Source organism: Oncorhynchus masou, chromosome 15 (genome assembly GCF_036934945.1).
Source record: "Oncorhynchus masou masou isolate Uvic2021 chromosome 15, UVic_Omas_1.1, whole genome shotgun sequence".
Lineage (NCBI taxonomy): Eukaryota > Metazoa > Chordata > Actinopteri > Salmoniformes > Salmonidae > Oncorhynchus > Oncorhynchus masou.
Window position 1 is genome coordinate 72,891,112 of NC_088226.1, and position 27,734 is coordinate 72,918,845.

At 44.1% G+C, this 27,734-nt stretch overlaps 3 protein-coding genes and 6 non-coding genes across 12 annotated transcripts in view; 7 read left to right on the top strand and 2 right to left on the bottom strand.

Annotated features, from left to right (window-relative positions):
- Nucleotides 1-14,452, bottom strand: part of zwilch (zwilch kinetochore protein) — a 61,549-nt gene extending 47,097 nt beyond the window's left edge. For 2 of the 4 annotated variants that reach the window (XM_064990203.1, XM_064990202.1), the window contains exons 1-9: nucleotides 14,176-14,452; nucleotides 8,816-8,945; nucleotides 8,545-8,660; nucleotides 7,687-7,907; nucleotides 7,499-7,578; nucleotides 7,139-7,294; nucleotides 3,274-3,345; nucleotides 2,871-2,964; nucleotides 2,643-2,689 (exon numbers count right to left, since the gene is read on the bottom strand). In XM_064990203.1, the coding sequence (XP_064846275.1) occupies nucleotides 2,643-2,689; nucleotides 2,871-2,964; nucleotides 3,274-3,345; nucleotides 7,139-7,294; nucleotides 7,499-7,578; nucleotides 7,687-7,907; nucleotides 8,545-8,660; nucleotides 8,816-8,945; nucleotides 14,176-14,225 (966 nt within the window). In that variant the 5' untranslated portion in view covers nucleotides 14,226-14,452. The remainder of the gene's footprint in view (nucleotides 1-2,642; nucleotides 2,690-2,870; nucleotides 2,965-3,273; nucleotides 3,346-7,138; nucleotides 7,295-7,498; nucleotides 7,579-7,686; nucleotides 7,908-8,544; nucleotides 8,661-8,815; nucleotides 8,946-14,175) is intronic. The other 2 variants (XM_064990201.1, XM_064990199.1) reach the window with 2 other exon arrangements.
- Nucleotides 14,453-14,751: 299 nt separating this feature from the next.
- Nucleotides 14,752-21,660, top strand: rpl4 (ribosomal protein L4). The gene is made up of 10 exons (XM_064990207.1): nucleotides 14,752-14,860; nucleotides 15,531-15,702; nucleotides 16,204-16,310; nucleotides 17,502-17,640; nucleotides 18,476-18,600; nucleotides 18,847-18,976; nucleotides 19,638-19,794; nucleotides 20,086-20,169; nucleotides 20,411-20,531; nucleotides 21,516-21,660. Exons 1-10 carry the CDS (start codon nucleotides 14,858-14,860, stop codon nucleotides 21,594-21,596), a joined length of 1,119 nt encoding a protein of 372 aa, XP_064846279.1. The 5' UTR covers nucleotides 14,752-14,857; the 3' UTR covers nucleotides 21,597-21,660.
- On the top strand, nucleotides 15,310-15,408 carry LOC135556976 (small nucleolar RNA SNORD16). The gene has a single exon (XR_010458105.1). It is a non-coding gene; the product is annotated as a small nucleolar RNA SNORD16 (small nucleolar RNA).
- LOC135556971 (small nucleolar RNA SNORD18) lies at nucleotides 15,766-15,832 on the top strand. Its single transcript, XR_010458101.1, has one exon. It is a non-coding gene; the product is annotated as a small nucleolar RNA SNORD18 (small nucleolar RNA).
- On the top strand, nucleotides 17,299-17,397 carry LOC135556977 (small nucleolar RNA SNORD16). Its single transcript, XR_010458106.1, has one exon. It is a non-coding gene; the product is annotated as a small nucleolar RNA SNORD16 (small nucleolar RNA).
- On the top strand, nucleotides 18,681-18,753 carry LOC135556973 (small nucleolar RNA SNORD18). Its single transcript, XR_010458102.1, has one exon. It is a non-coding gene; the product is annotated as a small nucleolar RNA SNORD18 (small nucleolar RNA).
- LOC135556975 (small nucleolar RNA SNORD18) lies at nucleotides 19,915-19,982 on the top strand. The gene has a single exon (XR_010458104.1). It is a non-coding gene; the product is annotated as a small nucleolar RNA SNORD18 (small nucleolar RNA).
- Nucleotides 20,251-20,318, top strand: LOC135556974 (small nucleolar RNA SNORD18). Its single transcript, XR_010458103.1, has one exon. It is a non-coding gene; the product is annotated as a small nucleolar RNA SNORD18 (small nucleolar RNA).
- Nucleotides 21,661-23,358: 1,698 nt separating the features above from the next.
- The window catches only part of map2k1 (mitogen-activated protein kinase kinase 1), a 77,326-nt gene continuing 72,950 nt past the window's right edge, over nucleotides 23,359-27,734 (bottom strand). The window contains exon 11 of the mRNA XM_064990206.1: nucleotides 23,359-24,656. Within this exon, the coding sequence (XP_064846278.1) occupies nucleotides 24,543-24,656 (114 nt within the window). The 3' untranslated portion in view covers nucleotides 23,359-24,542. The remainder of the gene's footprint in view (nucleotides 24,657-27,734) is intronic.

Below are 27,734 nucleotides of genomic sequence, written 5' to 3' on the forward strand. Positions count from 1 at the left end.
TCCATTTAGGAAGTGTTTTTCAACGGAGTCGGCAGAATGAATACACCTCGGATCACAAACAAACAGTTAATTTTCATAGTAGCCACATACAAACACCATGATCATTTGCATCTTGTATGTAATTCCTTCTCGCGTCGATGCGCTCCTCTCACAATTTTCACTTAAGTTTGTGAACTTCAGAGCACAACACAACAGCTGTCTGTGACCAGGCGACAAAAACCTAACCAAGCCAAAACCTTCATACCATAACCACTACACACAGCCTACATCGTTGTCACCATATTAGCTAACGTCTTAGTTAACATAGCTACTAGAATTAACGCGTTAGTAAACCCGTTACAATCATGCAGTAGTTACCTCGACATAGAAGAGTTCCAGCATTGGATAGCCTTAGCCAGCTAGCTAGCTAACATATCATCCTTCTCGGTTTGAGCCGAGTGTTTGAATAAGCTAAACTAGCTAGCTGCGTTCGCTAGCTAAGTAAGTGGAAAAAGTCCCAAGAAATATAGCTAGCTCTCTGCCTTGCTTTCGCTTCGCCTTCATTTTTTGAAGATATTAAAATTGTTCCAACTATTGCCTCTCAGTCTTTGAGTGAACTACTCACCCGCTTCCTTCCTTTCACTCTGTCATTTAGGTTAGTATTGTGGAGTAACTACAATGTAGTTGATCCATCCTCAGTTTTCTCCTTTCACAGCCATTAAACTCTATAACTGTTTTAAAGTCACCATTGTCCGTCCTCATGATGAATTCCCTGACAGGTTTCCTTCCTCTCCGGCAACTGAGTTCGGAAAGACGCCTGTATCTTAGGAAGTGACTGGGTGTATTGATGTGTAATGAATAACTACACCATGCTCAAAAGGGATACTACCAATAGGCGTTGGAAAACCTCCCTGGTCTCTGTGGTTGAACCTTTGTCTGAAATTCACTTCTTGACTAAGGGACCTTACAGATAATTGTATGTGTGGGGTACAGAGAGGGTCATTTAAATAATCCCGTTAAAACACTATTACTGCACACACTGAGTCCATGCAACTTATTATGTGACTTGTTAAGCACATTTTTATTACTGATTTAGGCAAAGGGGTTGAATACTTATCGACTCAAGACATTTCAGATTTGCATTTTAAATTAGTAAAAAAATAATAATAATTCCACTTACATTATGGGGTATTGTGTGTGGGCCAGAGACCAAAAACCTCAATTTATTACATTTTTAATACAAATGTGGGAAAATTCAAGGGGTGTGAATACTCTGAAGGTACTGTATGTGGTTTCCCCAGAGAGTTCTCCTCCATCTACTGCTGTAGATACAGTGGGGCAAAAAAAGGATTTAGTCAGCCACCAATTGTGCAAGTTCTCCCACTTAAAAAGATGAGAGGCCTGTAATTTTCATCATTGGTACACTTCAACTATGACAGACAAAATGAGAAAATAAAATCCAGAAAATCACATTGTAGGATTTTTAATGAATTTATTTGCAAATTATGGTGGAAAATAAGTATTTGGTCAATAACAAAAGTTTATCTCAATACTTTGTTATATACCCTTTGTTGGCAATGACAGAGGTCAAAGGTTTTCTGTAAGTCTTCACACGGTATTTTGTCCGATTCCTCCATGCAGATCTCCTCTAGAGCAATGATGTTTTGGGGCTGTTGCTGGGCAACACGGACTTTCAACTCCCTCCAAAGATTTTCTATGGGGTTGAGATCTGGAGACTGGCTAACCTTTTGTTATTGACCAAATACTTATTTTCCACCATAATTTGCAAATAAATTCAGTAAAAAACCTACAATGTGATTTTCTGGATTTTTTTTTCTCATTTTGTCTGTCATAGTTGAAGTATACCTATGATGAAAATTACAGGCCTCTCATCTTTTTAAGTGGGATAACTTGCACAATTGGTGGCTGACTAAGTACTTTTTTCCCCCCACTGTATATATTGTATGAATCCTATAAATTGAAATTTGATGTGTATTTTTTATGTATTTTTGGGTGGAGAGATGGGGTAGATGGAGTAGATGGAGAGATGGGGTAGGTGGAGAGATGGGGTAGGTGGAGAGATGGGGTAGGTGGGGTAGATGGAGAGATGGGGTAGATGGGGTAGGTGGGGTAGGTGGAGAGGTGGGGTAGGTGGAGTAGATGGAGAGATGGGGTAGATGGGAGAGATGGGGTAGGTGGAGAGATGGGGTAGGTGGAGAGATGGGGTAGGTGGAGAGATGGGGTAGGTGGAGTAGATGGAGAGATGAATGGATGGAGAGATGGAGAGATGAATGGATGGAGAGATGGGTAGGTGGAGTAGATGGAGAGATGGGTAGGTGGAGTAGATGGAGAGATGGAGAGATGAATGGATGGAGAGATGGGTAGGTGGAGTAGATGGAGAGATGGAGAGATGAATGGATGGAGAGATGGAGAGATGGGTAGGTGGAGTAGGTGGAGAGACGGGGTAGGTGGAGTAGATGAATGGATGGAGAGATGGGTAGGTGGAGTAGATGGAGAGATAAATGGATGGAGAGATGGAGAGATGAATGGATGGAGAGATGGAGAGATGAATGGATGGAGAGATGGGTAGGTGGAGTAGATGGAGAGATGGAGAGATGGGTAGGTGGAGTAGATGGAGAGATGGAGAGTGATATCAGTCATACCTCTTTGGTAAACTGATCCTGCAGAGTCTTTACAGTGTTCTGCAGTTCTGAAAAGGAGAAGAAGTGAGCGAAAGACAATAAACTTTATAACATATATATATATATTAGTTTAAACATGTTTATTTCAGAGTGGTTACAAAGCAACTCATTTCATATAGTTGTGAAAAGTTGTCTTTCTAATAAATGTTTGCTTAAAATGTTGGAGATGCTTAAATGACAAAATGTCACCATCCAGGTATTCCCTTATCAACTGCAGGGCAGGCCTGGTCTCCACGGGTTCCATCCACTCCGTCTCTCCGGTCCTCAGACCATCAGCCAGGACCTGACAACCACAACCAGCAACAGGCTTTAACACATGACATTCGCTCTATAGTGTGATGGCCTCGTTAAACCAGGCTGAACGGTGTTGCTCACCAGGGTTGGGGTCAATTCCGTTTAAAATTCAGAAAGTAATTCCTATTTGAATTTCCTCATTGAAACGCATTGAAGAGCATTTGAATTTCTATTGTCAAGTTTACTTCCTGAATTGGCTGGAATTTAAAATGGGAATTGACCCCAACCCACATCATTGTAATGTAGGTTTAAAACAGGCTAATAAAAGGCATTTCAAAGTATTATTTTTGGCACAAACCTGTAGAAATTCCAGCTCCCTGTACAACGGATACATGGGACTTCTCATGTCGCCACTCGACACCGTGATATTCTGCAGGGGGGAGAGGAGTTACCAAGCAGTCCCTCCATCCTGGGTACGAGTCTAGATCTGAGAGAAACAGTCCCTACATCCTAGTCTAGACCCGAGAGAAACAGTCCCTCCATCCAGGGTACTAGTCTAGATCTGAGAGAAACAGTCCCTACATCCTAGTCTAGACCCGAGAGAAACAGTCCCTCCATCCAGGGTACTAGTCTAGACCCGAGAGAAACAGTCCCTCCATCCAGGGTACTAGTCTAGATCTGAGAGAAACAGTCCCTCCATCCTGGGTACTAGTCTAGATCTGAGAGAAACAGTCCCTACATCCTGGGTACTAGTCTAGATCTGAGAGAAACAGTCCCTCCATCCTGGGTACTAGTCTAGATCTGAGAGAAACAGTCCCTACATCCTGGGTACTAGTCTAGATCTGAGAGAAACAGTCCCTCCTACATCCTGGGTACTAGTCTAGATCTGAGAGAAACAGTCCCTCCTACATCCTGGGTACTAGTCTAGATCTGAGAGAAACAGTCCCTCCTACATCCTGGGTACTAGTCTAGATCTGAGAGAAACAGTCCCTCCATCCTGGGTACTAGTCTAGATCTGAGAGAAACAGTCCCTCCATCCTGGGTACTAGTCTAGATCTGAGAGAAACAGTCCCTCCATCCTGGGTACTAGTCTAGATCTGAGAGAAACAGTCCCTCCTACATCCTGGGTACTAGTCTAGATCTGAGAGAAACAGTCCCTACATCCTGGGTACGAGTCTAGATCTGAGAGAAACAGTCCCTACATCCTGGGTACGAGTCTAGATCTGAGAGAAACAGTCCCTACATCCTGGGTACTAGTCTAGATCTGAGAGAAACAGTCCCTCCATCCAGGGTACTAGTCTAGATCTGAGAGAAACAGTCCCTCCATCCTGGGTACTAGTCTAGATCTGAGAGAAACAGTCCCTCCATCCTGGGTACTAGTCTAGATCTGAGAGAAACAGTCCCTACATCCTGGGTACTAGTCTAGATCTGAGAGAAACAGTCCCTCCAACCTGGGTACTAGTCTAGATCTGAGAGAAACAGTCCCTCCATCCTGGGTACTAGTCTAGATCTGAGAGAAACAGTCCCTACATCCTGGGTACTAGTCTAGATCTGAGAGAAACAGTCCCTCCATCCTGGGTACGAGTCTAGATCTGAGAGAAACAGTCCCTACATCCTGGGTACGAGTCTAGATCTGAGAGAAACAGTCCCTCCATTCTGGGTACGAGTCTAGATCTGAGAGAAACAGTCCCTACATCCTGGGTACGAGTCTAGATCTGAGAGAAACAGTCCCTCCATCCTGGGTGCGAGTCTAGATCTGAGAGAAACAGTCCCTACATCCTGGGTACGAGTCTAGATCTGAGAGAAACAGTCCCTACATCCAGGGTACTAGTCTAGATCTGAGAGAAACAGTCCCTCCATCCTGGGTACGAGTCTAGATCTGAGAGAAACAGTCCCTCCATCCTGGGTACTAGTCTAGATCTGAGAGAAACAGTCCCTCCATCCTGGGTACTAGTCTAGATCTGAGAGAAACAGTCCCTCCATCCAGGGTACTAGTCTAGATCTGAGAGAAACAGTCCCTCCATCCAGGGTACTAGTCTAGATCTGAGAGAAACAGTCCCTCCATCCAGGGTACTAGTCTAGATCTGAGAGAAACAGTCCCTACATCCTGGGTACGAGTCTAGATCTGAGAGAAACAGTCCCTACATCCAGGGTACTAGTCTAGATCTGAGAGAAACAGTCCCTCCTACATCCTGGGTACTAGTCTAGATCTGAGAGAAACAGTCCCTCCTACATCCTGGGTACTAGTCTAGATCTGAGAGAAACAGTCCCTACATCCTGGGTACGAGTCTAGATCTGAGAGAAACAGTCCCTCCATCCAGGGTACTAGTCTAGATCTGAGAGAAACAGTCCCTCCTACATCCTGGGTACTAGTCTAGATCTGAGAGAAACAGTCCCTCCTACATCCTGGGTACTAGTCTAGATCTGAGAGAAACAGTCCCTCCTACATCCTGGGTACTAGTCTAGATCTGAGAGAAACAGTCCCTCCATCCTGGGTACTAGTCTAGATCTGAGAGAAACAGTCCCTCCATCCTGGGTACTAGTCTAGATCTGAGAGAAACAGTCCCTCCATCCTGGGTACTAGTCTAGATCTGAGAGAAACAGTCCCTCCATCCTGGGTACTAGTCTAGATCTGAGAGAAACAGTCCCTACATCCAGGGTACGAGTCTAGATCTGAGAGAAACAGTCCCTCCATCCTGGGTACTAGTCTAGATCTGAGAGAAACAGTCCCTACATCCTGGGTACTAGTCTAGACCCGAGAGAAACAGTCCCTACATCCTGGGTACGAGTCTAGATCTGAGAGAAACAGTCCCTCCATCCTGGGTACGAGTCTAGATCTGAGAGAAACAGTCCCTCCATCCTGGGTACGAGTCTAGATCTGAGAGAAACAGTCCCTCCATCCTAGTCTAGACCCGAGAGGGTTGGAGAGTTGTAAGCAGGGGTTGGAACCGGGTTCAAGGAAGAAAGAAAAATTATAATTGAGGAACAGAATCAGAATAAAAGTGATCTAAACTGTTCAGGATGAGAACAGGTATTTTTAAAGCATAGAACCGGTTAAAAAACATTCTGGGCATTTTTTCTCCAATCCCACAAAAACACAACAAAGTCCTCAGAGTAAAAAATAAAATAAACAAATGGAATGAAGGAAGATGGAGTGAAGAACGTTGCTCCAAATGAGTAAAACTCTCTTAAATTTAATCTATAGTACCACTTTACGTCAACACTGATCTGCTGACCACCGAGCAATAACATCAGAGATGGATAACAACACAAAACTACTTTTAAGGGAGGGGGGAGGGGCTATGGTAGCCGACGGTTCGGAGGGGGGAGGGGCTACGGTAGCCGACGGTTCGGAGGGGAGGGGGCTACGGTAGCCGACGGTTCGGAGGGGGAGGGGCTACGGTAGCCGACGGTTCGGAGGGGGAGGGGCTACGGTAGCCGACGGTTCGGAGGGGGAGGGGCTACGGTAGCCGACGGTTCGGAGGGGGAGGGGCTACGGTAGCCGACGGTTCGGAGGGGGGAGGGGCTACGGTAGCCGACGGTTCGGAGGGGGGAGGGGCTACGGTAGCCGACGGTTCGGAGGGGGGAGGGGCTACGGTAGCCGACGGTTCGGAGGGGGGAGGGGCTACGGTAGCCGACGGTTCGGAGGGGGAGGGTAGCCTACTGATGTTACAAGCGTGATTCAGATTTTTTCATTTTGAGAAGACTTGATACATTTTTCCTAGTTACTAGTTAAGGAAACTATAGTGATCACGTTTCACGTTGGATTTATTAATTACAAAAAAAGTTTTTTTTAAACATTTGAATTCTGGTGCCGCTCTGCACACACAAGCTTAGCTAGCTACCTCTGGTCCAACGCTAAGCCAACTGTCTGAAGTTCAAAGACATTCCAAGTTCCTTCATAGAAGCCGCTCATCTGTGGGACTAATTCAGATCCTTATTGTCATAAGAAGCGCTTCAAGCCCAAGCCTCCTCATACACCCTCTCTCGTCCCAATTTCAACAGTTACAATTTTTATTTCAATTTCAACCGGTTCGGAACTTTATTTTGTCCGGTCGAAAACAGTGGAAAAGAAGAAATTAATATTGGTTCCAACCCCTGGTATTACGCAATATGCTGCCACCTTTACACCTATCCAAACCGTCACATCGACACAAATGCCCAGGGTGTAGGGGCCAGGGGTTGATTTGGGTTGCAAGCCCAAGTGTAACCTGTCTACTCACCAGAGTGGCCATGGAGGAGAGAGGTGGAGTCTCCAGGATCGTCTCCACGTGGCTCCATCTGAAGTCCACTGTGACACTGCTCTGAGATTCTATAGTCGTTTTCTCCACCATAGGAGACCCAAACAGGTTGTACTGGGCTGTGCCTCTTGCAACCATCTGGGAGGGCGAAGGACAGGGAATCAAGGAAGTGATACAGACCACATAGACAGTCTGGGTTTTGAGTAGGTCTGTTTCACATAAATAATTAAATGCATATATGAATGGAGGACAACATCAGAAAATCAGTAAACACTGAGTCTCAGCCAGTCTGCAGCCAGTGAAATATCAGAGAAACAGGAAGGACTAGGAGCTAGGCTTTACCATGGACGGATGATGTCTTCTCTTGTGTTCCTGTTTCAGCTGATCTAAAGTGATGAATGCGCCCTTGTCCACAGTTGAACCTGAACGATAAACAACATGAAAGATCAATCATCTATTGAAACCATGTATTTCAATGTTTATGACATGAGCTCTTAAATTAATACGTGCCTCTACACTCTGGCCCTTACCTGCACATGTGACGGAGTATAGCTTGACCCCGGAGACGTTGTTGCCGGTGCAGGTGGTCTCTGCTCCTAGCCAGGTGGTACCGGCAGGGTCGGCCATGTCACAACGTACCCAGAGAGGAAGCAGGGGGGCTGGGGAGACCGCTGGAGGGAGCAGGTCGGCTGGGGAGACCGCTGGAGATACAATGCTGTTCTGAGACATTGTGTACCAAGACAACAGCTGCCTGTAAGCAGAGAACACAGCTCAACATCTGAACAGATATAGCGACAAACAGACAGGGTGCTATTACCATGGTTTCGTATGCCACAATTGTAAAATGGAAAAACACTACTAACACTAGAAGAACAACAACAAAGATGGAGGAGTAGAACAACAACAAAGATGGAGGAGTAGAACAACAACAAGATGGAGGAGTAGAACAACAACAACAAGATGGAGGAGTAGAACAACAACAACAAGATGGAGGAGTAGAACAACAACAACAAGATGGAGGAGTAGAACAACAACAAAAAGATGGAGGAGTAGAACAACAACAACAAGATGGAGGAGTAGAACAACAACAACAAGATGGAGGAGAACAACAAGATGGAGGAGGAGAAGATGGAGAAGAACAACAACAAGATGGAGGAGGAGAAGATGGAGGAGAACAACAACAAGATGGAGGAGGAGAAGATGGAGAAGAACAACAACAAGATGGAGGAGGAGAAGATGGAGAAGAACAACAACAAGATGGAGGAGAAGATGGAGGAGAACAACAACAAGATGGATGAGGAGAAGATGGAGAAGATGGAGGAGGAGAAGATGGAGGAGAACAACAACAAGATGGAGGAGGAGAACAACAACAAGATGGAGGAGGAGACCTTGCTTTCATGATGGTGAGAGGCTGTGGCCCCAACTCTATCTTGACTTCATGATTTGTCTCATCGTCAGAGAGCGTCTCATCCATTTTGTCATCTTCAGGGTCGATCTGTGGGGCCTTGTCACACGACGACACAGTAAAACAGCGGATCAATATTAGAACGATTGGGTGAATTGATTGTCTAATGGAAATACAGTACAATAATACAAAACGAATAATGCAAAGGCGCGCAACAATAAATGGAGTGGATTGATTGTAAATCTGTTACTTGCCGTTTTCTCACAGATGAAGACTGGTCTGTCACCAGTATAGATGTTGGGGAGATGTTTCCCTCCATTCACTCGCAGTATCTGGATGTCTTCCTCATACATACAGGAGTCTTTGCAGTCATCTTGAAGAGACCTAAAATCATATTGGATAAAATAAATAAACATTGCTGATTGGCTGAACCAGTATCTGGGCAGAGGAGGAGATTATGAACATAACAAGTATCCTCTCTAGCCCAGTTAGCTTCCACAGTAATTGTCCCATTAGACAAAATACATTAGTGACCAATACTCACCAAATATAGAGTTTCGCTGAGCAACTATCGTCATTTAGATCATGAGGTTGGCCTGATAAATACCTCTTCCCCACTTTTTCCTCTCTCTACCCTACTGATGTTACATTTGCAAACCCCTTGGTTAACATAGAGATTCTGGGAACATCAGAAGGTGGGGGGAAATGAACTATATTCTGGTAATCCGACCAATTGAACATTTGCGGTGGTACTTAATGAATATGAGGTCAGTTTGGTTGTCATCTGAGACATTCTCATCAATGATAAGATGACAAACTCTACAGTGGAAAGTCTACACATCAGAGTTATCAGAATCTACAGTGGAAAGGATGGGGCCACAGTGTCTCCTGACCCCTCCTGTCTCAGCCTCCAGTATTTATGCTGCAGTAGTTTATGTGTCCGGGGGCTAGGGTCAGTTTGTTATATCTGGAGTACTTCTCCTGTCCTATTCGGTGTCCTGTGTGAATCTAAGTGTGCGTTCTCTAATTCTCTCCTGCTCTCTTTCTTTCTCTCTCTCGGAGGACCTGAGCCCTAGGACCATGCCCCAGGACTATCTGACATGATGACTCCTTGCTGTCCCCAGTCCACCTGGCCGTGCTGCTGCTCCAGTTTAAACTGTTCTGCCTTATTATTATTCGACTATACTGGTCATTTATGAACATTTGAACATCTTGGCCATGTTCTGTTATAATCTCCACCCGGCACAGCCGGAAGAGGACTGGCCACCCCACATAGCCTGGTTCCTCTCTAGGTTTCTTCCTAGGTTTTGGCCTGTCTAGGGAGTTCTTCCTAGCCACCGTGCTTCTACACCTGCATTGCTTGCTGTTTGGGGTTTTAGGCTAGGTTTCTGTACAGCACTTTGAGATATCAGCTGATGTACAAAGGGCTATATAAATACATTTGATTTGAACAGTCTACACATCAGAGATATCGGATTTGGAATTGTTGTTCAATTTAAATGTTTTAATTTTACCCCTTTTTCGTGGTATCCAATTGTTTTTAGTAGCTACTATCTTGTCTCATCGCTACAACTCCCGTACGGGCTCGGGAGAGACGAAGGTTGAAAGTCATGCGTCCTCCGATACACAACCCAACCAAGCCGCACTGCTTCTTAACACAGCGCCATCCAACCCGGAAGCCAACCGCACCAATGTGTCGGAGGAAACACTGTGCACCTGGCAACCTTGGTTAGCACGCATTTAAATGTTTGAATATGAAATTATTTGTGATTTTAGCTTCTAAAATGTGAGATTTGGGTTTTCATAAGTTAGGGCTCTGCTCAATCAGTGGCCCGCCCCTGTGAAGGCACATGGGCTATAAAACTTGTAAAAAATGCCCTCCTATCCCTTCCTATATAAAGCCTTGACAACAATGTAACCTCCTGTTCTGAGGATGTAGGACGCCGGTCTGATGTCAGAATGGTTCAGATAATAACTACAGAACGAAGCCAACATCAGCGTGCCAAAATTGTTTCAACCCCTATTACCGATCTTCACTCCTTGTTCATACTTCCCCCCAAAAAAGGTATGAATAAAAATGTACAAGAAACGCATGAACACTTGGCCCAAAACAATATAGATTATTTTCAGACAAAACTTTTTTTATTTGTTCTATTTTTTGGAAGTACCTACCTGGCTTGACTGACTCTTTAGCGAACATTACACTCAACGTTCAATTGCTGATTGGTCGTAGGAAACAACATTCAGATTTTCCATGACCATGACAATATTATGGAACATGGGGTGTACGCAAATTTAGAATTCACATTTTGAGGGACAACAAACAATACCGTTACGATGTGGCAAATCCCACGTGAAAAAGGCAGTGTCAATGCAAGATCGTGTGGTTCAAAGTGGCTAGAGAGGAGTTCGTAACGAGAGAGATAAATATGGAGAAAATTAGCTTACAAGATTCAATCGAAATTCATTTTGCTTCAGCCACATCCAATTTATGAGAAGAAAGGAACGCAAAACTGGCACCTGTCGTCATTCCTCGCACAATACGCTGATCATCATGGCACGCTTACTTTTTTATAATTTGTTTTGCTCGTTTCAGTTTATTATTTATCCTTCCTCTGTCTCATTAAAGAGATGGAGTCCAGACAGGCTACTCATGGTAGCTTTCTAAATAAACAGAGAGAATTAGCTTACTCGAAGCCATGGATTACAGGCAACATCCGCACTGAGCTAAAGGCTAGAGCTGCCGCTTTCAAAGGAGCGGGAGACTAATCCAGACTAACAAGAAATCCAGCTATGCCCTCAGACAAACCATCAAACAAGCAAAGCGTCAATACAGGATTTAGATTGAATCCACGACACCGGCTCTGATGCTCGTCAGATGTGGCAGGGCTTGACAACTATTATGGACGACAAAGGGAAAGCCAGACGCGAGCAGCCCAGTGATGTGAGCCTACCAGACGAGATAAATGCCTTTTATGCTCGCTTCGAGGCAAGAAACACTGAAGCATACACGAGAGCACCAGCCGTTCTGGATGACTGTGTGATAAAGCTCTCGGTAGCCGATGTGAACAAAACCTTTAAACACGTCAACATTCACAAAGCCGCTGGGCCAGACGGATTACCAGGACGTGTACTCAGAGCATGCGCAGACCAACTGTCAAGTGTCTTCACTTACATTTTCAACCTCTCCCTGACCAAGTCTGTAATACCTACATGTTTCAAGGAGACCACCATAATCCCTGTGCCCAAGGAAGCCCAAGGAAGCGAAGGTAATCTGCCTAAATGATTACTGCTCCATGGCACTCACATCGGTCGCCATGAAGTGCTTTGAAAGGTTGGTCATGGCTCATATCAACACCAGTAGCCTAGCGGTTAGAGCGTTGGGATAGTAACCGGAAGGTTGCAAGTTCAAATCCCCAAGCTGACAAGGTACAAATCTGTTGTTCTGCCCCAGAACAGTCAGTTAACCCACTGTTCCTAGGCCGTTATTGAAATTAAGAATTTGTTCTTAACTGACTTGCCTAGTTAAATAAAGACTCCGTACCGGTACCCCCTGTATATAGCCTCCACATAGACTCTGTACCAGTACCCCCTGTATATAGCCTCCACATTGACTCTGTACCAGTACCCCCTGTATATAGCCTCCACATTGACTCTGTACCGGTACCCCCTGTATATAGCCTCCACATTGACTCTGTACCGGTACCCCCTGTATATAGCCTCCACACTGACTCTGTACCAGTACCCCCTGTATATCGCCTCCACATTGACTCTGTACCTGTACCCCCTGTATATAGCCTGCACATTGACTCTGTACCGGTGCCCCCCTCTATATAGCCTCCACATTGACTCGGTACTGGTACTCCCTGTATAGAGCCTCCACATTGACTCTGTACCGTAACACCCTGTATATAGCCTCCACATTGACTCTTTACCGTAATACCCTGTATATAGCCTCCATTCTGACTCTGTACCGGTGCCCCCCTGTATATAGCCTCCACACTGACTCTGTACCGGTGCCCCCCTCTATATAGCCTCCACATTGACTCGGTACTGGTACCCCCTGTATATAGCCTCCACATTGACTCTGTACCGGTACCCCCTGTATATAGCCTCCACATTGAGGTTGTTATTGTGTTACTTTTTATTTTACTTGGTAACAAAATGTTCTTAACACTTCTTGAACTGCTGTTGGTTAAGGGCTTGTAAGTAAAGCATTTCATCTCCACTTGTTGTATTAGGCGCATGTGGCAAATGCAGTTTGATTTGATATGTTGTCGCACACACACACACACACACACACACACACACACACACACACACACACACACACACACGCCCTGTGGTTAGAGCGTTGGACTAGTAACCAAAAGGTTGCAAGTTCAAGCCTGTCATTCTGCCCACTGTTCCCCGGTAGGCCGTCATTGAAAATAAGAATTTGTTCTTAACTGACTTGCCTAGTTAAATAAAGGTAAAATAAAACACTCTAAAAGGACTCATCAATCAAAGACACACAAATCACATTTGTCCTAAAAAATATATTCAAAACCTAGGCTCAACTTCAAATCTTGGCTGTAGTCCATCATAAAATAGGCATAGGCTTCGTTATAGCATAATGCTAAAATAATATTTCCTTTCAAATGAATTAACAAGAGTAGCTTGAAGGGGGAGAGACAGCTATAGTATTAGTAGAGACGTTAGTTATGCAATTATTACCCCACTATGTGAGGAAGATTTGCACTTTAGTCATTTTTCTAAACAGCCCCCTGTAATTCTGTAAAAAAATATATCTAATATATATATATATAGAGAGAGAGAGTCTTTACTGGAAGCCTGGTGGTGTTTATTCTAGTGGTGAAGATAATTTAACATCATGTCGTGCTTCGCTGCCAAATCGATACGCCTAATATTTAACATTGAGGAAATGTGAGCATAATCATTATTTTAGCGATCCGTGTTAGACATCCCTCCTAATGAAAAGCACACCCCATCCTGCCAATATAAGCTGCTGGACACCACACTTCAACGTGATATGCGTTTATGGAGGATAATGTGAACTTGCCATTTCCAAAAATGAGCTCAGTAGATTCTCTGCTTTGCGATCGGTTGCCTCTGCCAACTGCCAGGATTCAATTCAATATGCCTAGACATTATACTTTATTGCGCATGTAATTAAACTGACATTTGGCTATGTTCACCTTCGATTCGTTGGCAGAAAAGGTGCATCAGACAACAACAAAAAAATCATGATTTTGTCTCTGGCTTGCAAAGCACATAAATCTCTGTCTTCACTGTTCCCTTCTAGCGCAATTCATGCATCTCCGCATGCCTCTCTCGTCCATCCTCTGGCTATATAAATACATTTTATTTGTATTCCTCTTATACACTGTTGCCACAAAGTTGGAAGCACAAAACCGCCCATAATGGAATTGTGTGCTTTTGCTTTACGATTTCACCCTTCATTGGAACTAAAAGGGGGCCTAGACCCTTATTCCTCCTCCACCAAACTTTACAGTTGACACTTTGCAATGATTAGTTACCTCAGCTAGCGAGCTAACGTAGTATAGAATAACAAACGGGTCGCTCGTCACACATTTGAAAAGCGATAACTCACCGAAGCATTTTCGAAAACTGTACAGCATCGGCGATGATCTTGGAGCCCATTTCATTTGGGTAGATAGTTACCGAAATAGTACGAAAGTTGGTGTTTTGAAGTCAGAAAAATACAATATAAAAGACCGAACTTTGACGTTCGCGCCAAAACAGCCAGTGAACCCTTGACGTCATCAGTCGACACGACGAACACAAACTATTTTTAATATATTATTATTATTTATTTTTTTACAAAGACGAGTAAGAAAAGAATACGTATTTTCACACAACTGCCACGTGTGGTAGCTACATTTAAGAAAGAAAAAATATATATATATATTTGATTCCAGGAAATAATTATCATTAAAGTAGTCCGGTCACCAACTTGTTTCCTCCGCCGTACTGCGCAGTAGGGACCTATATAATCTCATGTATAAAAATAGTTTTCGCCGTAGTATAGTATTTCAAGTTTGATATATTAAAATGTTTATAAGATGAAAGAGTACGTATATTGATTTAGAATCGAAAAACATGCCTTTGTGTAGTATTGAATTCATTGAACGTTTCAGTTTTTGTCGGAAGTGTGACGTTTTCTTTGTCGGAAGCATATGTCCTGTGAGTTGCATTACCAACTTCCTTTTCTACTGTGGCCGCCATTGAGTAAGGAGCGTGGTTCGTCGGCGAGCCGAGACTAAAACATAAAAATGGTGAGAATCCTAGCTTTTTGTATCAGCAAATACTATTTAACATGAGCAATCAATCGAAATGGGAAAACAATAAAGACTTCTCTCGCCAATATGTTTGTTTATGTAATACAATTTAACACATTTTACGGAGAATCTGAAGGAAGTTGATACGAGGAGCCATTTTGTCTGCAATGTTCTAAGCCAAGTCACACGTGTGCTTTTCCTTTCAACCGCAGGCCGTATTTGATAAAATAGACATAGTTAGTAAACCAATACACATTTCTTCACGCAACTGCTTTGAATATGTACTTAGTAAACTATAGATCACGTACACATTTGCGTAAACTAGTCAGCTACAGATAATTAATACAAAGATAACACATCTGGTTAGCGTGGTACCTAGCTACTAGCATGTTGGCTTGCGGGACTGAGAGAGAGAGAAAAAAAACATGGTTGTTTTTACATGTACTTGCTATGATGGTGTAATTTGCGTCCTACTTTGCGATCAGTCGACAAATGCCTATTGTCATATGCTGGCGCAAGTGAATGACGACAACTGAGTCTGAGCAAGATGACCATTTTACTACATGCAGCTAGCTTATGTTAATCATCCGACACGCTTACATGCGGTTGGGTACATTGTAAGAAGTTTGCTGAACATGCATCTGATTTTCACCGTGTTCTCCCACAGGCGTGTGCCCGGCCTTTAATCTCGATCTACTCCGAGAAAGGAGAAAGCTCAGGCAAAAATGTTGTCATGCCTGCGGTGTTCAAGGCTCCCATCCGGCCCGACATTGTCAACTTCGTGCACACCAACATGCGCAAGAACAGTCGTCAGCCTTATGCCGTCAGCGGACTGGCAGGTGAGTGATCTTTTGAACATTTATTCAATCAAATAAGCCATTTCTTTGGATACAGGTGAAAAGCTTTGGTGATGAGTTTTAACTTCGGTCCGTGTTTCTGAAACCTGATTATACTAGAAGTTCTGAAAGGCTTTCACCTGTACAACTGGACAAAATATATGTCAACACATGGAAACGGTTTCATGGACTGAAAAAAAAATAAAATGATCCCAGAAAGTTGCCATACTCATAACTTAATTCTCATGTTCTGCATGAGGAGAATGGTCGTCACACCAGATACTGACTGGTTTTCTGATCCATGCCTAACTTTATTTTTAATGGATCATAAACGACAGATACAGGTCTGTTTTCCCAGGCCTGTGAAATCCATAGATAAGGGCCTGATTCATTAAAAAATAATATATTGACGGATGTCTTTTTCATACGAACGAACTCGTTGTTACATTATATATTTTTATTCGGGATATATATCTTAATGGTTGTAATGTTTTTGTGTTCCAGGTCACCAGACCAGTGCTGAGTCCTGGGGTACAGGCAGAGCTGTGGCCCGTATCCCCCGTGTGAGGGGAGGTGGTACCCATCGCTCAGGCCAGGGAGCCTTCGGCAATGTATCCTCTCGGACAGTTTAACAAGCCCGTCAAGGATACGTTTACTTTTACAACTATATTTTGGAATCAAATGGCATGTTATAGAACTGTCCAGACACTTCAGATCATGTTTGTTTAAAAAAAAAAAAAAAAAACTATCCCAAACCAGCAATAGACTTCCTCGTCCTCCTGCTTGTGGGAGCTTATTTAAAACTGAACATTTTATCTGCTAAATTAAAATGTTAAATTGGAGTTGGTGGGACTCAAGTGGGTTCTACTATCCAGCTTTTCTCTGTATTCTGCATGTAGAAAGGAGGGAGAGGTAAGCACCTAAGTCGCCCCCCAAAAAAAGCAATCAACATTTCAGGATGCGGCAGGGTAGCCTAGTGGTTAGAGTGTAGAGGTGGCAGGTAGCCTAGTGGTTAGAGTGTAGAGGTGGCAGGTAGCCTAGTGGTTAGAGCGTTGGACTAGTAACCAAAAGGTTGCAAGTTCAAACCCCTGAGCTGACAAGGTACAAATCTGTCGTTCTGCCCCTAAACAGGCAGTTAACCCACTGTTCCTAGGCCGTCATTGAAAATAAGAATTTGTTCTTAACTGACTTGCCTAGTTAAATAAAGGTAAAATAAATTAAAAAATGAAACATTTTCTCATGTACAACCTCTAAATACCTGTACCATGACACTTCGCCGTTTCAAAAAGCACGTGTTCGATCACATGGTATTTACATCCCAAATACAGATTTTTTTTATATATAATATATATATATATATATTTTAAAATAAATATACAATATGTTTTCCTTTATTGTTCCTCTTGTGAATCTCACCCTGTCTAATGGCTCATTTTTTTGTGTTCATTAGGGCTCATCTCAACAAAACGTTTTTGCAATCGACTTCTTAAGTCTTATTGTACAAATACGAGTGGCATATAATTGTTGGTATTGTCATCCACTTGTGTTGCCTAATGAACACAGCCCGTGTAGGTAGTAGTTATAAAGACTCCCGAGGCTTGCAATGATGGTGTAATTTGCGTCCTACACTGTGATCAGTGACGTTATGCCTGATGTCATATACTGGCACAAGTGGCTGACGAACCGTGAGTCTGAGCAAGATACTCGCAAACAGCGGAAAACAGTCATTACTGGTTTAAATGTGTCCAGTAGTCAAGCTCTTTGAAGAAGCAATGTCTCTTTCCTTGACCCCCCGTAACTAGATGTGTCGTGGAGGTCGCATGTTCGCCCCCACCAAGACGTGGCGCCGCTGGCACCGCAGGATCAACACCACCCAGAAGCGGTACGCCATCTGCTCCGCTCTGGCTGCCTCCGCCCTGCCCGCTCTCGTCATGTCCAAAGGTACGCCTCCTGGCATCCTTTGATGCAGTTTGTTTTTTTTGTTATCCTTTTTCATGTTATGGACCCTTAGATAGATATATATCATTTAATGTCTTACACATTGGAGAATAATTTGTTCCTTTAATTTAAAGGGCTGATATGTGTAGCCTGATATCTTTGATAAACGTTTTACCGATCTAAACGTCATGTTCCTATTAACTCGAGTGTAGCGAGAGAGAGACTTGATCGCGCGGCTACGTCGTACTGGACGGATATCAGCCTGCTCGAACACCCAATAACTCGGATAACACATCAAAACATGAAACGACCCAGAGAATCATCGATCGAACAGTCACTCAGTCACAAAAACGATCTGGCGTTCAGTGTGTGGGGGAACCATAGCTTTTTTTTAAAGCTGGATACGAGCTGCTATCTGGAGTACTATGTGACTAACGATTGATAAATTATGAACACTTGGTATTTATCCACGTTTTTAATTAACATCCCATAGTACGTATGGAATATACTGCATGAAATAATACTTTGTACCTTTAGCTAGCCAGGTTTTTAGTTTGTCTGAATCTTCTCGGGGGGGGGCGTATTTAGCTAGCCAGGTTTTTAGTTTGTCTGAATCTTCTCGGGGGGGGGGCGTATTTAGCTAGCCAGGTTTTTAGTTTGTCTGAATCTTCTCGGGGGGGGGCCGTATTTAGCTAGCCAAGCAACTGACGAGAATGTCGACAGCATGGCCTCGAACGATAACGTCATACCTTCACACCGGCACGAGGACATGTCTTCAATTGATCAAAATAGCACGTAGAATTAGAACATAAAGCAACTGTACACCAATCTGCTCCAGGACACCGCATTGAGGAGATCCCAGAGGTTCCCCTGGTGGTTGACGACAAAGTGGAGGGTTACAAGAAGACTAAAGAGGCCGTGCTGCTGTTGAAGAAACTCAAGGCCTGGAACGACATCAAGAAGGTTTGTAATAGCTAGAGTTGACACTGTCTGTCTCGGTCACCGTTGACCTGCGTATATGTTGTACTGTGTGTAGTGACGTGAAGCCGTGATGAGTTTCCACTTCAGGTCCGTGTTTCTGAATCCTGATTTTTTTTGAATGGAAGTCCTGAGCATGAATACTGTTATTAGCAAGATAAAAGCACAGCTGTTGTCTCCTTCTGTTGACTTAAGGTGCTAAGTGTGTGTGTGTCCTCTGGGTGTGTGCAGGTGTACGCGTCACAACGCATGCGAGCCGGCAAAGGTAAGATGAGGAATCGCAGGCGCATCCAGCGCAAAGGACCGTGCATCATCTACAACCAGGACCAAGGTGTCACCAAGGCCTTCAGGAACATCCCTGGTATGTACTGGGGGGGGGCAGTGGAAGCATCCCTGGTATGTACTGGCTGGGGGGGGGGGGCAATGGAAGCATCCCTGGTATGTACTGGCTGGGGGGGCAGTGGAAGCATCCCTGGTATGTACTGGCTGGGGGGGCAATGGAAGCATCCCTGGTATGTACTGGCTGGGGGGGGGGCAATGGAAGCATCCCTGGTATGTACTGGCTGGGGGGGGGTAGGGCCAATGGAAGTTCTGATTCCCATTCGGGTCCATGTTCGTGAAAATCAGATATCATGATTTCAAGTTCTGATTATTCCCAACCTGCTAATTTTTATTTTATTTTACCTTTATTTAACGCGGCAAGTCAGTACAAATTATTATTTTCAATGACGGCCTTAGAACAGTGGGGTTAACTTCCTTGTTCAGAGGCAGAACGGGGATTTGAACTTGCAACCTTCCGGTTACTCGTCCAACGCTCTGACCACTACTGCCGCCCCAGCTCCGTCATGATGGTTTCATTTGATGTTTTTGTGTAGGAACAAAACCATTACAAACATCAATAGTTCTAACTAGTTCTCTAATATGTTTATTTACTTATTAGTGTCTGGTGTCCTTTTCCTCTTGTCGATTTGCTAAATGATCGGCCTGTTTACTCGTTTTGTATTTGACACTCTTTCGCCCAGGTATCACCCTGCAGAACGTGAACAAGCTGAACCTGCTGAGGCTCGCCCCCGGTGGTCATGTCGGCCGCTTCTGTATCTGGACCGAATCCGCCTTCCGCAAGCTGGACCAGCTCTACGGGACCTGGCGCAAGTCTGCCTCTCTCAAGGTGGACTACAAGTGAGTGGAACGAGCGTTACGCGGCGTCTCAACTGTTTAAAAAAATAAATAAACGGTTGACGTTAGTTATCTGGGGTTGTAGTGAGCTTCAGTAACAGATTTCTGAGAGGTATTTAATTTCTACGGTGATGAGCTTCTACTTCGGTCCGTGTTTCTGAATCCTGATATCTACCAGAAGTTCTGAGTTTTAACGAGTTGTCTCAACAAAAAAAATGGGTCTGTTGCTAAACCACATGCTACTTCCTGACAGAGGTACTGTTGTAGTCTGACCTCTGACCCTGTCTCCTCCAGTCTGCCCATGCACAAGATGACCAACACAGATCTGAGCAGGATTCTGAAGAGTGAGGAGATCCAGAAGGCACTCCGTGCACCAAAGTAAGACCCCCCCTCCCCTCCCGGTCGCTTTATATTGTACAGTGCATCGTGGGTATTGTAGTACGTTATGCTGTGACATTGATGCCATGATGAGGTTCCACTTCAGGTCCGTGTTTCTGAATCCTGATTTTAATTGGAGTCCTGAGCGTGACCAGTTTGCATCCCAAATGCCCCCCCCCCCCCCCATTCATCAACCGATCTTCCCCTCCTCCTAACCCCGGTCTCTCTCGTCTCCTCGCAGCAAGAAGATCAGACGCAGAGTCCTGAAGAAGAACCCCCTGAAGAACCTGAGAATAATGATGAAGCTGAATCCCTACGCCAAGACCGCCAGACGTCAAGCCATCCTGCTGCATGACCCGGCTGTGAGTAGAACACCAAAATGGCCGACCGGAGCGCTCTGTAACATATAAAGACCTGTGTAATAGGGGAACTGGACCCAAGATGGCTATTTGTTGCATAGAAAGACCTGTATAATAGGGGAACTGGACCCAAGATGGCCGATGGCTATTTGTTGCATAGAAAGACCTGTATAATAGGGGAACTGGACCCAAGATGGCCGATGGCTATTTGTTGCATAGAAAGACCTGTATAATAGGGAAACTGGACCCAAGATGGCCGATGGCTATTTGTTGCATAGAAAGACCTGTGTAATAGGGGAACTGGACCCAAGATGGCCGATGGCTATTTGTTGCATAGAAAGACCTGTGTAATAGGGAAACTGGACCCAAGATGGCCGATGGCTATTTGTTGCATAGAAAGACCTGTGTAATAGAGGAACTGGACCCAAGATGGCCAATGGCTATTTGTTGCATAGAAAGACCTGTGTAATAGGGGAACTGGACCCAAGATGGCCGATGGCTATTTGTTGCATAGAAAGACCTGTATAATAGGGGAACTGGACCCAAGATGGCCGATGGCTATTTGTTGCATAGAAAGACCTGTGTAATAGGGAAACTGGACCCAAGATGGCCGATGGCTATTTGTTGCAGAAAGACCTGTGTAATAGGGGAACTGGACCCAAGATGGCCGATGGCTATTTGTTGCAGAAAGACCTGTGTAATAGGGGAACTGGACCCAAGATGGCCGATGGCTATTTGTTGCATAGAAAGACCTGTGTAATAGGGGAACTGGACCCAAGATGGCCGATGGCTATTTGTTGCATAGAAAGACCTGTATAATAGGGAAACTGGACCCAAGATGGCCGATGGCTGCATAGAAAGACCTGTATAATAGGGAAACTGGACCCAAGACTTGTATTGTAGCACTCTCGACTATTCGTATCAGTACCATCTGTGTACATTAACGCTGCCCAGGTCCTGTCTATATGAGTGTCTCTCTACACACAGATCAAGGCCAAGATGCTGAAGCCCAAGAAGAAGCCGGCCAAGAAGCCAGCCCCCGCCAAGGCAGCCCCCACCAAGGCATAAATCAGCTCTTCTAACAGACTGTGGTGTTCAGATGGTTTCAAATAAAATCTAAATAAAAGTCCAATTTGTCCATTTTTTTTAATTTAATGCATTTAATGAGGAATACAGCCTGGTTGCCGCTCTTGACTCGTGGGTTTGTCATGTGTGTCATGAAAATGAATGTACATGAAGCCACAAACTGATCAGGGACCCTTCATTAATTTGAGTGCGACCATTTGTCAGTAATTTGAAAAGCTACGATGCAACAATTTCAGGTACTGTTTATTATATATTATTATACCACATAGCATCATTTAGACCGTTTTACAGCCTGGGTCCCAGCCTGTCTGTAAACCGCTAGCCTGGGTCCGAGCCTGGGTCCCAGCCTGTCTGTAAACCGCCTTTACACTGCCGTCAGGTCTGAATGGTGACCTCTGGGGGTCTAACCTCAAAAGGAAGGTAGTGTCTGCTGCTTCTAGTTGTCATTTTAAATGTGTCCAATTTAAGACTGGACAACCAGGCATTCCTAACTAATCCGCAACCTTTCATCAAACGATTTTAAAGTCCTCAAGCGTTCCGGTTGGCTGGGGAGTTTCTCCGCACAGCTATTTCTTCCAAGTCCAGGGTTTGACTGGGCCACTCGAGGACATTAAGGGCCAGTTTCCCAGACCCAATTTAGCCTAGTTCTGATACTTAAATGCACTTTCAATGGAAATTTTCCACTGAGAATGATTTGTTCAAGGCTTAATCTGGGTCTCAAGAACCTGTCCCAAAGCCACTCCTGCGTTGTCTTGGTTATGTGCTTAGGGTCATTGACGGTGGCTGCCTTGACTTAGGGTCATTTTTAGACCGCTGCACCACTTGGGAGCCCTAAGGCACTGCATCTCGGTGCAATAGGCATCACTGCAGTCCCTGGTTTTGAATCCAAGCTGCATCACATCCGACCGTGATTTGGAGTCCCAAAGGGTGGCGCACAAAAAAAAAGGGGTTAAATCCATTTTAGAACAATACATATTGTGATGTCATTATGGGTTATAGTGTGTAGAATGATGAGGACGACGACAATTGAATCCATTTTAGAACAAGGCTGTAACGTATTGAGGTCACTATGGAGTATTGTGATGTCATTATGGGTTATGGTGTGTAGAATGAACGACAATTGAATCCATTTTAGAACAAGGCTAACGTATTGAGGTCACTATGGAGTATTGTGATGTCATTATGGGTTATGGTGTGTAGAATGATGAGGACGACGACAATTGAATCCATTTTAGAACAAGGCTAACGTATTGAGGTCACTATGGAGTATTGTGATGTCATTATGGGTTATGGTGTGTAGAATGATGAGGACGACGACAATTGAATCCATTTTAGAACAAGGCTGTAACGTATTGAGGTCACTATGGAGTATTGTGATGTCATTATGGGTTATGGTGTGTAGAATGATGAGGACGACGACAATTGAATCCATTTTAGAACAAGGCTGTAACGTAACACAATGTGGAGAAAGTCAAAGGGTCTGAATACTTTCCCAATGCCGCTGTAGTTAAGATAAAACAAGGGAGGAGTGAACAGACGCTCAGTCCTCCATGGAATGAGTTTGATGTAGGAGGCTATTTCCTAAAACAGTCTGGCAAGTAGGCTATACAGTACCTGTAAAACCAGTGTTTTGTTCCTTGCTCCTAGGTGGCAGGCCTTTATAGTCATAGAGGAGAACCCTATTTAGAGACAGTGGGGAAGGAGAACCCTATTTAGAGACAGTGGGGAAGGAGAACCCTATTTAGAGACAGTGGGGAAGGACAACCCTATTTAGAGACAGTGGGGAAGTTGGCAGACAGCAATAATATTCTATTATGGGGAGGCAGTGATTGCTCAGACAGTTTCCCAAGCTTACATATTGTCTTTATTAAAACAGCAGACCTACATATTGTCCTTAAAGCAGCAGACCAGCAGACCTACATATTGTCCTTAAAGCAGCAGACCTACATATTGTCCTTAAAGCAGCAGACCTACATATTGTCCTTAAAACAGCAGACCTACATATTGTCCTTAAAGCAGCAGACCTACATATTGTCCTTAAAGCAGCAGACCTACATATTGTCCTTAAAGCAGCAGACCTACATATTGTCCTTAAAACAGCAGACCTACATATTGTCCTTAAAGCAGCAGACCTACATATTGTCCTTAAAGCAGCAGACCTACATATTGTCCTTAAAGCAGCAGACCTACATATTGTCCTTAAAACAGCAGACCTACATATTGTCCTTAAAGCAGCAGACCTACATATTATCCTTATTAAAACAGCAGACCAACATATTGTCTTTATTAAAGCAGCAGACCTACATATTATCCTTATTAAAACAGCAGACCTACATATTGTCCTTAAAGCAGCAGACCTACATATTGTCCTTAAAGCAGCAGACCTACATATTGTCCTTAAAGCAGCAGACCTACATATTGTCCTTAAAGCAGCAGACCTACATATAGTCTTTATTAAAGCAGCAGACCTACATATAGTCTTTATTAAAGCAGCAGACCTACATATTGTCCTTAAAGCAGCAGACCTACATATTGTCCTTAAAGCAGCAGACCTACATATTGTCCTTAAAGCAGCAGACCTACCTAGTCATAAGAGGAGAACCCAATTTAGAGATGGTGGTTAGAGTGGCAGACATTTCTTAAAGGCAGGTTGGTCCCTTCCTGTTTGGTTCATTGTGAATACCACCCCGATGAAACAAAGCAATTCTGTTTGAATACAGGCTATGAGTGTTTGGCTAAGCATGTGTGTCCCAATATCTCCTTAAGTGTGCACTTGTTCGCTGCTTCCCCCCAAAAAATGGATTGGTGGAAGCATGAGCTAGTGGGAGTTTCCACCACTTTCAAATCATTGAAAGGGAAGTGAACAAGTGCACACTTTGGTCGGAAGGAGAGCTAATTGGGACGTAACCAAGGTGTATAGAAGGACCGTCACATGCCCACACTGTGTGTTGGGGTGACTGGCTGGTTGAGTCCAATGGTGCTACACAGCCAGCCTGCAAAGTCCACCTCCTCTGCCTCCAACTGTTTGATGAATTGATGAACCTGGAGAGAGATGTCAGTCAAGAGAGACATGGTTACTATTACTGGATTTACATTACATTAACCAGGAAGTCCTATTGACACCAAGGAGTCTTTATTTAACCAGGAAGTCCTACTGACACCAAGGGGTCTTTATTTAACCAGGAAGTCCTACTGACACCAAGGGGTCTTTATTTAACCAGGAAGTCCTACTGACACCAAGGGGTCTTTATTTAACCAGGAAGTCCTACTGACACCAAGGGGTCTTTATTTAACCAGGAAGTCCTATTGACACCAAGGGGTCTTTATTTAACCAGGAAGTCCTACTGACACCAAGGGGTCTTTATTTAACCAGGAAGTCCTACTGACACCAAGGGGTCTTTATTTAACCAGGAAGTCCTACTGACACCAAGGGGTCTTTATTTAACCAGGAAGTCCTACTGACACCAAGGGGTCTTTATTTAACCAGGAAGTCCTATTGACACCAAGGGGTCTTTATTTAACCAGGAAGTCCTACTGACACCAAGGGGTCTTTATTTAACCAGGAAGTCCTACTGACACCAAGGGGTCTTTATTTAACCAGGAAGTCCTATTGACACCAAGGAGTCTTTATTTAACCAGGAAGTCCTATTGACACCAAGGGGTCTTTATTTAACCAGGAAGTCCTACTGACACCAAGGGGTCTTTATTTAACCAGGAAGTCCTACTGACACCAAGGGGTCTTTATTTAACCAGGAAGTCCTACTGACACCAAGGGGTCTTTATTTAACCAGGAAGTCCTACTGACACCAAGGGGTCTTTATTTAACCAGGAAGTCCTACTGACACCAAGGGGTCTTTATTTAACCAGGAAGTCCTACTGACACCAAGGGGTCTTTATTTAACCAGGAAGTCCTACTGACACCAAGGGGTCTTTATTTAACCAGGAAGTCCTACTGACACCAAGGGGTCTTTATTTAACCAGGAAGTCCTACTGACACCAAGGAGTCTTTATTTAACCAGGAAGTCCTACTGACACCAAGGAGTCTTTATTTAACCAGGAAGTCCTACTGACACCAAGGGGTCTTTATTTAACCAGGAAGTCCTACTGACACCAAGGGGTCTTTATTTAACCAGGAAGTCCTACTGACACCAAGGGGTCTTTATTTAACCAGGAAGTCCTACTGACACCAAGGGGTCTTTATTTAACCAGGAAGTCCTACTGACACCAAGGGGTCTTTATTTAACCAGGAAGTCCTACTGACACCAAGGGGTCTTTATTTAACCAGGAAGTCCTACTGACACCAAGGGGTCTTTATTTAACCAGGAAGTCCTACTGACACCAAGGGGTCTTTATTTAACCAGGAAGTCCTACTGACACCAAGGGGTCTTTATTTAACCAGGAAGTCCTACTGACACCAAGGGGTCTTTATTTAACCAGGAAGTCCTACTGATACCAAGGGGTCTTTATTTAACCAGGAAGTCCTACTGACACCAAGGGGTCTTTATTTAACCAGGAAGTCCTACTGACACCAAGGGGTCTTTATTTAACCAGGAAGTCCTACTGACACCAAGGGGTCTTTATTTAACCAGGAAGTCCTACTGACACCAAGGGGTCTTTATTTAACCAGGAAGTCCTACTGATACCAAGGGTCTTTATTTAACCAGGAAGTCCTATTGACACCAAGGGGTCTTTATTTAACCAGGAAGTCCTACTGACACCAAGGGGTCTTTATTTAACCAGGAAGTCCTACTGACACCAAGGGGTCTTTATTTAACCAGGAAGTCCTATTGACACCAAGGGGTCTTTATTTAACCAGGAAGTCCTACTGACACCAAGGGGTCTTTATTTAACCAGGAAGTCCTACTGACACCAAGGGGTCTTTATTTAACCAGGAAGTCCTACTGACACCAAGGGGTCTTTATTTAACCAGGAAGTCCTACTGACACCAAGGGGTCTTTATATAACCAGGAAGTCCTACTGACACCAAGGGGTCTTTATTTAACCAGGAAGTCCTATTGACACCAAGGGGTCTTTATTTAACCAGGAAGTCCTACTGACACCAAGAGGTCTTTATTTAACCAGGAAGTCCTACTGACACCAAGGGGTCTTTATTTAAACAGGAAGTCCTACTGACACCAAGGGGTCTTTATTTAACCAGGAAGTCCTATTGACACCAAGGGGTCTTTATTTAACCAGGAAGTCCTACTGACACCAAGGGGTCTTTATTTAACCAGGAAGTCCTACTGACACCAAGGGGTCTTTATTTAACCAGGAAGTCCTATTGACACAAAGGGGTCTTTATTTAACCAGGAAGTCCTACTGACACCAAGGGGTCTTTATTTAACCAGGAAGTCCTACTGACACCAAGGGGTCTTTATTTAACCAGGAAGTCCTACTGACACCAAGGGGTCTTTATTTAACCAGGAAGTCCTACTGACACCAAGGGGTCTTTATTTAACCAGGAAGTCCTACTGACACCAAGGGGTCTTTATTTAACCAGGAAGTCCTATTGACACCAAGGGGTCTTTATTTAACCAGGAAGTCCTACTGACACCAAGGGGTCTTTATTTAACCAGGAAGTCCTACTGACACCAAGGGGTCTTTATTTAACCAGGAAGTCCTACTGACACCAAGGGGTCTTTATTTAACCAGGAAGTCCTACTGACACCAAGGGGTCTTTATTTAACCAGGAAGTCCTACTGACACCAAGGAGTCTTTATTTAACCAGGAAGTCCTACTGACACCAAGGGGTCTTTATTTAACCAGGAAGTCCTACTGACACCAAGGGGTCTTTATTTAACCAGGAAGTCCTATTGACACCAAGGGGTCTTTATTTAACCAGGAAGTCCTACTGACACCAAGGGGTCTTTATTTAACCAGGAAGTCCTATTGACACCAAGGGGTCTTTATTTAACCAGGAAGTCCTACTGACACCAAGGGGTCTTTATTTAACCAGGAAGTCCTACTGACACCAAGGGGTCTTTATTTAACCAGGAAGTCCTATTGACACCAAGGGGTCTTTATTTAACCAGGAAGTCCTACTGACACCAAGGTCTGTTTTACAGACGAGCTGTAAATTACACAAATGCAAGCAGTAAGAACATATGGCAACCCTTTATA